The sequence below is a fragment of the Arachis hypogaea genome, chromosome 1 (assembly GCF_003086295.3).
Source record: "Arachis hypogaea cultivar Tifrunner chromosome 1, arahy.Tifrunner.gnm2.J5K5, whole genome shotgun sequence".
NCBI classification, from domain to species: Eukaryota; Viridiplantae; Streptophyta; class Magnoliopsida; order Fabales; family Fabaceae; genus Arachis; species Arachis hypogaea.
In genome coordinates, this window is record NC_092036.1 from 17,475,864 (window position 1) to 17,488,322 (window position 12,459).

At 38.6% G+C, this 12,459-nt stretch overlaps 1 protein-coding gene and 1 long non-coding RNA gene across 2 annotated transcripts; both read left to right on the plus strand.

Annotated features, from left to right (window-relative positions):
• Positions 1-69: 69 nt before the first annotated feature.
• On the plus strand, positions 70-777 carry LOC140183913 (uncharacterized). Its single transcript, XR_011880498.1, has 3 exons — positions 70-308; positions 394-597; positions 685-777. It is a non-coding gene; the product is annotated as an uncharacterized lncRNA (long non-coding RNA).
• Positions 778-873: 96 nt separating this feature from the next.
• LOC140183914 (uncharacterized) lies at positions 874-2,421 on the plus strand. The gene is made up of 3 exons (XM_072233744.1): positions 874-972; positions 1,089-1,490; positions 2,207-2,421. Exons 1-3 carry the CDS (start codon positions 910-912, stop codon positions 2,219-2,221), a joined length of 480 nt encoding a protein of 159 aa, XP_072089845.1. The 5' UTR covers positions 874-909; the 3' UTR covers positions 2,222-2,421.
• Positions 2,422-12,459: the final 10,038 nt, after the last annotated feature.

Here is a 12,459-nt window from a genome sequence, read left to right on the forward strand (position 1 = left end):
GTAGATTACTCTTTTATTCATTAGATTAGTATTCTTGTTAATATTTTCTAGTAACGACATTGGAAATAGGTACCAAAAAGAAAAAAGTTCGTGGTCCTACCCAACTCAAGCATATTCATGCTTTGGAGACACAAATAGAGTTAACATGGTACAATGGCAAACCCATAGGCCCAACAAAGACACAGGTTCAATTGTTTAGTCGGTTCTTGGGAACACTTGCAAGAAACTCTAATTTGGTCACATTGTTATATACTAATTGGCAAGCTGTGTCCATTGAGACTAAAACTTCGATGTTGGATTATGCAAAGGTGAGTCGATCATTCTCCTTTTTAAATTGTTTACAATAGGCTTAGCATGTATGGTAAAATAACATTATTCATTGTTTATTTGTAGTCTAAATATAACATTCCTAGTGATGCTGAGCCTTGGGTAATAGATACCATTGGAGAGGCATGGAAGCAATTTAAGAAACGCATAAAGAAATATCACTATACACCGTACAACTCATTTAGAGAGATGATGAAAAATCGTCCAATGACTGTACCTGAACTGCATTTTCGAAAATTAGTTCAATTTTGGAGACTTGATATCATCAAAGTAAGTTATTTTCACAACTCTTTGGCTTTAATGATGGTATCGTGTATTTAACTAACTCTATCTAATTTTATATTGCAACAAATGTAGGTTATTTCTGACAAAAATCGTGAAAACAGATCCAAACAAAAATGGAATCATCGAATGGGTCTAGTTAGTTTTGAATTAGTACGCGCTGAATTGGTATTTTTTTGTGCTTTTTATTTCAAGTATTTTTGCATCTTTTATAGTTATGTGTGTTTACTTAGTCACATGTTGGTGGTTTCTTTGTAGCGTGCAAAGAAGGAGGACAATGAAGATCCATCACAATCTGAGATGTTTGTTGTAACTCGTACGAGCAAAAAAGGAGAGGCTGATTCGGGAACACAAGAGACAATTGTTAGTTTTCTGGTCTCTTAGAAAAGTACACCAAACAAGAAATGTGTTAGCTATTTTTATTTATTCTAAAGCTGTTGGGTGCATGCATTTATTTTGATCCTATTTGTGTGTAATAGGAACATCTTCAAAATTTGAAAGAAGCAGGATACAATGATGATGAAGCAGTTCAAACAGTTTTTGGAAAGGAGAGACATGGAAGAGTTCGTTTCTATGGTCGATCAGTCACAAAATCCTCTCTTAAAAAGGAAAAGGAAATCCGACAAATGCAGCAACAACATAATGAAGTGGTTTCAACTATGGAGAAAAATCAAAATAACTTAACTTCCAAGTTGGATGGTTTAACAAACTTGATTAAGACGTTGTTGCAACAAGTCAATCCTGGTATGAGTGCAGAACAAGTGCAAGTAATGATAGAAGCTGCCCAACAATCTCCGCCTGACGCGAGTAGTGCACCAAATGATGCGCGGCGAAGCATTCCTCCTTCACTTGGATCGAACCATGTATCAAAGGATATGGAAGTAAGTACTGTTCAAAACTTCTAGTTAATTTGTCACATGGTATTTTTTTGAGAACTTAATTGTCGTAGTGATAGCTAATTGCAAGAATAATGGGATTGAGTTTACAAAGTTGAGTGGAATTAGTTTCTTCTGTTAAAAATTTTCTTTGATTAAACTCCATGATAGTGTTACTTGATTAGGTTGTTGTTTGATTAGGTTAGCTTAGTTGAATTAGGTGGTTAGGTAGTCAATTGATTTTGTAGTGGATTTAGGTTTGAACTCTGATGTTTATTCTATTTGAAATTGGTTTTCCTGTGCTGGTAATGACTTGCCCTGTTCTAATTTAGTTTCATGCTTCTGCTTCATTGATCTATCCTGTGCTAAATTAGTTTGCTTGGTGCTGTTGATTAGGTTTAAACTGTTATTGATCCTATGTTGCTGTTTTATTGTTTTATTTTTGTGCTAAACTGGTTTATATGATGCTGCTGCATAGTATTATTGCTGCCTTATTCTTGTGTAGGTTGCTGCTGGAATGAAAAAATTCTGAATTATTTGTGCAGTAGTGAATTTCTGAGTGTTAGCTATCAATACTGCTGCATTCTTGCAATAGCTGCTGTTTGAAGTGAATGATGATTGTGAATAATTCTTGAGTGTTTCCCTTCTTTTGCTGCATATGTATTGCATCATCAAAACCATTTTTTCTAAATATCTAACATGTTTATTTCTTTTACGTGCAGGAAGACATGATGTGATGAAGAAAATATGTTCCATACAAATATCACATGGGATGGGTCTTACAATGACCTTAATTACTTATGTAAATGTAATATTTTGATGTGTTATGTACTTTTTGAGGTATTACATGTAATTGGAAAATTTTCACTCTATTTGGATTTGTGTTGTTTAGACTAAAGATTAAACATATCTATCTTATAATGAAACTTTTATGATTTAGATTTCTTTAATTTCTTATTTTTAGATTTATTTTGTGATTATTATCATTTTGGGATGTGATTATAATTTAAAAAAATTGAATCTCATAAACAATAGGCTATAGTCACCGTTTTAAAAAACTGTGACCATAGATAGCTATGGTCACTGTTTTAAGGAGGGGTGACCATAGAGGCTATGGCCACGGTGAAAAACTGTGACCATAGATAGGGATAAGACGCTATGGCCACGGTGAAAATCCGTGACCATAGCCCTATGGCCACGGTAAAAAACCGTGACCATAGATAGGCTATGGTCACGGTTTTAAAGAGGGGTGACCATAGAGGCTATGGCCACGGTGAAAACCGTGACCATAGATAGGGCTATGGTCACGGTTTTAAAGAGGGGTGACCATAGAGGCTATGGCCACGGTGAAAAACCGTGACCATAGACAGGGCTATGGTCACGGTTTTATGTGGGGTGACCATAGAGGCTATGGCCACGGTGAAAAACCGTGACCATAGACAGGGCTATGGTCACGGTTTTAAGTGGGGTGACCATAGAGTCTATGGCCATGGTAAAAATCGTGACCATAGGTAGGGCTATGGTCACGATTTTAAGGAGGGGTGACCATAGAGGCTATGGCCACGGTAAAAACTGTGACCATAGCCTTATCTATGGTCACGGTTTTAAGAAGGGGTGACCATAGATAAGGCTATCCGTGACCATAGATAAGGCTATGGTCACGGTTTTTTACCGTGACCATAGATTAACCTATGGTCACGGTAAAAAAACGTGGCCTAAAGTGTCAGATTTTGAAAATTAAAACCGTGACCATAGATAAAAAAATCGTGACCATAGACCTATGGCCACGAGAGAATAGGCCACGGTAAAAAACCGTGACCATAGGTCCAAAACCGTGACCATAGATCTATGGTCACCCTTTTCACTAGCTATGGTCACGGTTTTTTACCGTGACCATAGGCCTTTTTTTTGTAGTGTGGGGACTCCTTTTGTTGCTTGTAATGTACTGGGTTGTGTGGTCGAGTTGTTTTGCTGCTATTCGAGATGTGTTTTAGTAACCCGATATTCTTTTCTTTATTGTAGGACTAGTTGGTCTTATGACTTCTCGCAAAAATATTGTTGAGACGTCTTCCCGAGTCCCTGAGGGCATGGCCGATTGGATAGATTCCATGGTTCTTCTATGTCTTTCAGTGGTGGATTCCGACTTCTGTAGAGAGCTGCAAAAACACCATAGGGTCTGTGGTAGTAGTGCCCAAGAAGGGAATTACGAGCTGGTAGCGCCTGATTCCAATGAGAGAGTTTGTTTTCCTACTTCTATTGAGGGGGAGCGTCCCTACTTTTATGCTTATGAACACTTCTTTAGTCTGTTGGACATTACTTTTCCTTTTTCCGCTTTTGAGACTAACCTGTTGTGGTCTTGTAATATTTCTCCATCCCAGCTTCATCCCAATTCATGGGATTTTATAAAAAAATTTCAGCTGCTGTGTCAAGAGTTAGACATCAAGCCTTCTCTAACTCTTTTCCTCTATTTGTTTGTTTCGGCAAAGCCTGGGGCCTCTTCAAAAAAGAAAGCTTCTTGGGTTTCCTTTAGATTTGCCCAAGGGCACAAGGTCTTTGCCATGTATGATGAGTTCTTTAAGGATTTTAAAAACTATTTCTTTAAAGTACGAGCTGTCGAGGGGGTTCACCCCTTTTTTCTTGATGAAAATGATGAACCTGCTTTTCCTCTTGAGTGGCAAAAGAATGTCATAGTGTCTCGGTATACTTGGGAGATGTTGGACGGGGTCGAACAGGCCTTTGTGAGCGTATTAGAGGATAATTGGGGGGAGCCTCCGCATCTGGATACTAAGAAATTTCTGGGGGACCCCTCTTTGGTCCGAAAAGTGTTGGGTATTGACTGACCTGCTATTTTATTCTATTTTATCCCTGTGATTCATGACTTTTATTTGCTGATTCTGTTTTTTCTGTTTTTCAGAAGTGTCAAAAAATAACGACTCCATGAAGGATTTCAAAAAAGCCAGGAAGGCAGCAGCTGCACAAAACATCTCGGTCAAGGTGGCAGGGGAGGGATCTTCTCAAACCACCATGAAACCGCCTGTACCAGGTTCCCCTGGGCAGAGGAGGGTGATCCCTACTCCTCGGGTTCGCCTGGTAGATCCTCCACAAACTTCTACTGCTGCTTCTGGTGCTCCTCCCTAAAAAAAAACAGAAAACAAATGAGCCTTTTAACCTGGATGCCCCGAATTTTGATGCTGTCGAGTTTGTTGACCAGCAAGTTGCCCCTTACGGTGCGCTTTCTATGGATGATGTGTCCCTTCTTTAGCATTTGGACTTCATCACCAGAAACAGTGTGAAGATGGCACATATGGGTGCGTCTATTTTCCGAACTGTTCAGGGTATCCCGATTCATGCTACGAAGTCTTTCATGGAAGAGGCTAAATCGGAGTTTGATCGGATCAAGGGTCTGAAGGAGGAATTGGAGGTGAAGTTGGCGAAGGTAGAAAAGGAACTGGAGGGTGAGAAGGCTAGCTCTATCGCCTTGGCGGCTTCCTTGAAGTTGGCTGAGGACATGGCATTGAAGCATAAGGATAGCTATGTCTCAGCTTATAGGGAGTTGGTGCATCTCTGAGATGACTTGAAAACTTCTCGGGTTAATTATGCCGAGCTCCAGGGTCACCTTGTGGGCAGCGTGACTGCCGCTTATGAGAACCTGATGGAACAATTCTGGATTGTTGCCCCTGATGCCGATTTGACTCTCGTTAGTCTTGATAACGTAGTAAAGGATGGCAAGATTATCCCAAATGATCCCGATGATGACATTGAACCTCCTCTTGCGCCTCCTCTTAAAGCTTCTGCTATGCCAGTTGCTTCAGCCCCCTCGACCGTAGTTGAGCCAGATCCTGATTGTCAGATCTTGAATCGAGGCGACGGGACAGTGGATGCGGTGCCTCTCCAGACTCGTCCTCCTTCACCTCATGTTGATGCCACTAGTGGAGGACCTCCGAATTCTCTTTAATTATCTTTGGTATATTTTGGTATAGCCTGGCCTGTGGGCTTTTGAACTTTTTATTTTGTAAAGCCTGCTTCTGACTTTGGGTACTTCTCCAGTTGCTTTCGCTTTAGCAACTTTATTTTCGTTAAACAAGTTAGTCACCAGACTTGATGGTTTCTTGAGTTTGTTATTGCGACTTGTGTTTGGATTGGACCTTTATTTGCTTTATGTTTGTAGCCCAACTTCTTTTTAAGTCTGAATCCACCTTGTGTGTTGGTCTTCTTTCTTTGTCCCGAAGTTATCTTCAACAATCCATTTCTGTTGGACCTTTTCTGAGGTCTCTTATTAGGATTTGCTTTTTGAGGTTTTCGGGTGGCCATCATGTCGAACTTTTATGAGTCCTTTCTGTAATTCTCCTACCTGGTCCTTGTTCAATTCTCTTTTCAGAGATTACTTGATAACTCTTTGTCTTTTGTGCCGACTTCGTCATGTCGGGTTCTTCTGAGTTATTTTTTGTAGCTTTATTTTTCTGGACCGACTTTGTAACGTCGAGCCCTTATCGAGTTACTTGATAATCCTCTTTTTTGGACCTTATTTTAGGTCTCTTTCAGGGATTGTCTTTTTGTAACTTTATCTTTCTGGGCCGACTTTGTCACGTCGAGCCCTTGTCGAGTTACTTGATAATCCTCTTTTTTGGACCTTGTTTTAGGTCTCTTTCAGGAACTATCTTTTTGTATCTTTATCTTTCCGGGCCAACTTTGTCACGTCGAGCCCTTGTCGAGTTACTTGATAATCCTCTTTTTTGGACCTTGTTTTAGGTCTCTTTCAGGGACTATCTTTTTGTAACTTTATCTTTCCGGGCCGACTTTGTCATGTCGAGCCCTTGTCGAGTTACTTGATAATCCTCTTTTTTGGACCTTGTTTTAGGTCTCTTTCAGGGACTATCTTTTTGTAACTTTTTGTAGGAGTCCGACTTCATCATATCAGGCTCTTCGAAGTTATAGTAATCCTCTTTTATTGGGTTGGCCAGACCTCTTTCCAAGGCTTTACTTATAACTTGAGTTGTTGTGGTTGGTCCGACTCTTCGTGTCAGCCAACCTTTAAGTTATTTTATAGCAATCCACTTTATTAGGACCTCGTCAGGTCCTTTCTATGGATCACTTTCTATAACTTCTTCTATTATTCTTGTTTTCATCTTTGCCGATTTTGTAGAATTTGGATTTTTAGTCCTTGTTTTTGTCGTGATCGCACAGTGAATTTGGTTTTCACTTTTTGTCGATCTGTAGCTTTATAATCGGGCGATGAATGTTTTTAGAATAATACGACATGATCGTTTGTAGAGAATCTGAAGAAATTTTATTAAAAAAGAATGCAAATATTCATGAGGAGTTAACTTCCTAAGTCGGGTGATTTGTAAGTCTTGTCGGGGCGCCTCGTTAAAAAACCTTTTTCAGGAAAAAGAGTGTGCTTCGTCCAAGATCTTTTATCATCCCTAGCTATAGTACCTTCTCAGGTTGCAGGCATGCCATGATCTAGGAAGCTCTCGTCCGTCGAGTTTGGAAAGTTTGTAGTAGCCCTTGATGGTGTTTTTGTGGAAAAACGAATTTCCAACACACAAATCCAACCAGCAAGTATACCGGGTCGCATCAAGTAATAATAACTCACAAGAGTGAGGTCGATCCCACAGGGATTGATGGATCAAGCAACTTTAGTGTGTGATTAGTTTAGTCAAGCTAACATTTAAGTGAGAATTGTGGCAGCAAAATGTAAATAGCAATGAACTTAAATTGCAGAATGTAAATAGGCAGGAAGCTTAAAGAATAAGAAAGTAAAAGAGCTGAAACTTAAATTGCACGAAATGTAAATTGCAGGAAATGTAAAGGGGATTGGGTGCAGAAAATTTAAGAGAGCAATAGATTAAGCAACTAGAAATTTAAATTGCAGAAAATGTAAATGTGCAGGAAATTAAATCAAGCTCAATGTGAACAAAGATGTGAAAGTGCAGAATACAAGAAAGGAAATTGCAGAAAAGTAAATGTAGCAGAAGAGGAATGAAACAGAAAGTAAAATGCAGCTCAATTTCAATAGCTAAGGGAAAGTTGAAGATCTCAGGGATGGAGGAGACTAGAAAATAAGTCTAGATCTCAATCCCTTCCTTGATCCAACAGAGAATAATTGCAGAAGAAAAAAGAGAAGCAATCAGTGAAGACTCAAATTCAATCCTCAATTTCTTAGAAATCTGCAGAAAGTAAACAAATAGAATTCTCAAAGTGAGAATAAAACAGAATTCCTCCAATCTCACTCAAGAAAAAAAAATAGAAAAGAAAACTAAGAGAGAGCTATCTATTACTACTACTCCCTAATAGAGCAAGCCTCTTTCTAATGGAGCCTCCTAGTGAGATGGAATTGATGCCTTTATATAGGCTTTACAAAATAAAAAATGAAAATGAAATTAAAACAAATTACAAAAATGAAAATCCTAATTTAATTGATCCATGTGCCTTTGAGTGATGATGTGGGCTTTGCTTGCTTTGGATTTGAGGAGAAATGGGTTTGGTTGGCTTTGATTCAATTTGGTGAAGAATTGAATTAAATTGAATTTTGGCCCATATTGCTCCCAGGAGGCTGCCCTGCCCTTGTGGAGGGCAGGGCAGGATTTGATGCGTGCGGCCTTGGTGCGAGCGTGGTGCGTTGGTGTGTGCTGCAGGATGCTGCCCTGCCCTCGCGGAGGGCAGGGCAGAAAATTCTGGTGCGCCAGTTTGGTGCTTGTGCGTGCTGCTGGTGCTGCCGAATTGTTCCTTGGTGCGCCAGAATGGTGCTGGCCGTGCCACGACAAAATGCTGCCCTGACCTCGCGAAGGGCAGGGCAGTGTTTCTAAATTGAAGTCCCGTGTTCGAGACTTGGCCGATGCACACGCTACCCATTTTTCCTTGGCTTTCTTGGCACCAAAGTAAGGCCTAGTTTCTTGCTTCCTCATGGCCCTTAAAGATGCCTTTCGTTCCTGCCTGAATTGTACGCCAAATATGGATTGCTATATATCGTTGGAAAGCTCTGAATGTCAGCTTTCCAACGCAACTAGAAGCACATCAATTGGACGTCGGTAGCTCAAGTTATAGCCCTTTGAAGGAGGTATGGTCATGCTATGAGCGCCCAGATTTTACCTTGGCGAAATTCTTGCTTCCAACCTCACTTTGCATCACGATTCTGCCCTGCCCTTGGCAAGAGCAGGGCAGTGTGCGTGCTGGCTGCTTCCTTCTTTGATTTAGTCATGGGCCACGCTTTTAAAAGCGTGGCCTAAGGCTCCAAAGTGTACCCCAACTTCAAAGTGTACCCCAAAGCTCCTTTTTTCTCCTTTTGTGCTTCTTTGCTTCTTTTTCTTCTTATTTTCTACAAGATCTATAAAATTAAAATATCAAGAAAATATATCATTTAAGTACAAAATCATTCAATATTTAAGCACAAATTATCAATTTCTTGTATGAAAAGCATAGAAAAATAGGTATATGATGACATGTCATCACAACACCAAACTTAAACCTTGCTTGTCCCCAAGCAAGAAAAGAATCATGCAATAAAGATTGACAATCCAAGGTAAGAAGAATAGCAACTCAATGTTCATGGTAAGCTAGTTTTCTAAGCATGCTACAATCACAAAAGAAATGTAAATGATTGATGCTTCTATCTAGCTCAATTTATGAAATCTTTTCCTTATAATTTTTCCTTGAAACAAGCATTTGATTTTTTTTTATTAGCTTCTCCTTTTGGGTGCTTTGCCCCATGAGTTAATAACAAAGCTACGACTTCTAAATGCTTTGTTTTCAAGTATTACCACTTGATACATAAGCACCACAAGCATTTAATTAGAGGACTTCATTAAGCTCATTTTTTTCTCTTTTCTTTGACTCTCTAATCATTGATGCTCAGAACCTTGAGCTTTGAGGGAGTGCTTTTGCACTTGAGCCTAGCCTTGACTTCTAAGTGTTTTGTTTTCAAGCATTTGGCTTGATACATAAACACCACAAGCACTTAGCAAATAAATTGCCATTGGTACTCAGAGCCTTCAGCTTTCTCATTCCTTCCCTTTTTCTTTTCTTGCTTTAATTATATTTGCTTCTTCAAGGTTTTCATGATTTCAAAAGATTTCACAAAATATACTAGATGAAAAGCTTCAATTAAATAAAATCCAATGCAATTGAGCAACAATCAATCACACTAGCTTTCCAAAACTTTTATGCACATGCTAAAATCTTCTTTAATTCCTTGTTTGTTTATGATCATGATGTTTTATTGCTTTTGAACTCACAGGATTCAAGTTGGTAGTTATAATGCCACAGAAACATATTACAAATCAAGATTCAAGCTATGCTTAGTCATACCACACATGTAAACAGAGAAGATAATAAGACAATCATGCAATTTAAAGTGCTGGAAATAAATGAGAAGAAAAGGAACTCTACAACCTTGTAGTTCATCTTCATTATTGTTGTCCTCTTTCCTCTATTCTTCCTCTTTCCCTTGCCAAACTCAATATGCTTGTTCATCCTCAAGCAATAATTAGAACAGTGGCTATGGGGCTAAGATGGATCATGAATGTCTTACACAATGATATGTTAGTAGCACATGTGTTTTAAGCAAGCAAAATTAAAGATAACAATCAAGGCACAAGAGACAAAGACATTTTGATTGCAAACATAAGAGGGTGTGCATGATACATTGCATAAAAAAAAATAATTGGCACACAAAACTTAGTGTGACACTTTCTCTTGGAATTGATGCAAGTATCTTGTAAGTATTTGAACCAAATTTTGTTGCATAGCAACACCAAACTTAGAATGCAATCATATGTCAATTTATTTTAACTAAAACTAAACAAGAGAAACTGTTATTTGTTAAATACAATCACCAAATGAATAGTCTGTCATGAATAAGGATGTCTTGGTGATGTATTTACAAAAACAGTTAATAAAAGAAAAAAAAGTAACTAAAACAAAGAGAATGCAAACGAAATGTCAAAAATAAAAGAAAAATAACAATGCAAAGGCACTATGATTATGCAGACAAGTGATGTTGCTGGATGAGTTGCATAGAGAATAAGTGGCACACCAAACTTAGAATCTTGGTGTGTCACTTTCATTTTTGATTTGATGCAATCATCCAAAAAGATTGAAAATAATTTGTTGCAAGGCAACACCAAACTTAGAATGTAACCATATGCCAATTTATTGAATTTAAACAAAGCATAGAAAGAAATGTACCTACGGTTGGGTTACCTCCCAACAAGTGCTCTTTTAGTGTCATTAGCTTGACATGTTGCTCTTCCCTTTCTTCCTCTTCTTCCAGTTTGTTAAGAGGAATGACTTCAAGGAAGGAGAAGTTTCAGCTATTATCCCCTGTCTTGGTCTCCTTTCAGCAAGCTTTCTTTTGAAATTGGCTTGATTGAGCTTGCTTGCTATTGGTTCAGGGGTTGGATTGCTTGTGGTTGACCTCCTCTTGAATGTTGTCCTTGGTAGCTTGGTCACAATCCTCTTCTCGGTGCTTTTGTTAATTGCCTTCACTTTCTTGAATTCAAGACTTGGAATTATTGGAGTTTTGTATTCATCCAGAGCCTTTTGAATTGGTGGCTCCATGAGCTTTTCCTCTATGTACTTCTCTGCTTCACTTGAGTTTGGAATGACTTCCTCACTTTCTTGCTCCTCTACTTCATTTTTCATTAAAATTTTGCTTGACACAGAGGCTTCCTCATCTTGCCTTTCCACTTTCTTCGTTGCTCTCAACAATTGAGCTGTGTGCACTTCCATGTTTGTGAAGAAGTTCTCTTTTCTTTTCCAGAATTTCTTTTCCTCCTCCCAACATCTTTTGAGCATGGACTCAATCCTTGAGAGTCCTTGGCTTGTGGAAGTTTGTGTTGGTTGTGAGTCATGTGATGGATTTTGTGTTGAGGCATAGTTAATTGATGAAGAGTTTTCAAATGAGAAACTGGGAAGTGAGGGTGGATAATTTTTCATGTGATTTGACTGCTCAGAATTTGCAGTTTCTTGGTGATACTCCCATCCACCATGAGGATAATGATATGAATCATTTTGTGGTGGTGGTTGGTATCCCTCATAATTCTCTTGCTCATCTTGGGGTTCTGAAGCAAATCTCCATGGATTGGAGTGCTCAGAATTTGTGTCTTCCTGGTGATATTCCCAACCATAATTAGAATACTGACTTGAATCATATTGTGATGGCGGGCAATATCCCATGAAGTTTGTTTGACTAAAAGATGAGGTGAACTCCATTTGAATTTTGCAAAACACAACACCATTGAAAATTGAAAGTCATGTCACAGAGACAGAATTTCTTAGTGAGGCAAAAACACAAACACCTTGGTTTCAACTTAGAACAGAGAACAAAAACAAAGAAAATGCTTGATCTAGACTTCTCACCCACTTAATCATTGTTGATCTAATCAATCCCCGGCAACGGCGTCAAAAACTTGATGGTGTTTTTGTGGAAAAATGAATTTCCAACACACAAATCCAACCGGCAAGTATACCGGGTCGCATCAAGTAATAATAACTCACAAGAGTGAGGTCGATCCCACAGGGAATGATGGATCAAGCAACTTTAGTGTGTGATTAGTTTAGTCAAGCTAACATTTAAGTGAGAATTGTGGCAGCAAAATGTAAAAAGCAATGAACTTAAATTGCAGAATATAAATAGGCAGGAAGCTTAAAGAACAAGAAAGTAAAAGAGCTGAAACTTAAATTGCACGAAATGTAAATTGCAGGAAATGTAAAGGGGATTGGGTGCAGAAAATTTAAGAGAGCAATAGATTAAGCAACTAGATATTTAAATTGCAGAAAATGTAAATGTGCAGGAAATTAAATCAAGCTCAATGTGAACAAAGATGTGAAAGTGCAGAATACAGGAAAGGAAATTGCAGAAAAGTAAATGTAGCAGAAGAGGAATGAAACAGAAAGTAAAATGCAGCTCAATTTCAATAGCTAAGGGAAAGTTGAAGATCTCAGGGATGGAGGAGACTAGAAAACAAGTCTAGAT

Bases quoted from the DNA above. Each gene is read 5' to 3' on its own strand.
- LOC140183914 (XM_072233744.1), top strand. From the start codon at position 910: ATGTTTGTTGTAACTCGTACGAGCAAAAAAGGAGAGGCTGATTCGGGA. The intron at 973-1,088 runs GTTAGTTTTCTG...TGTGTGTAATAG, and splicing joins CGGGAACACAAGAGACAATT to GAACATCTTCAAAATTTGAA.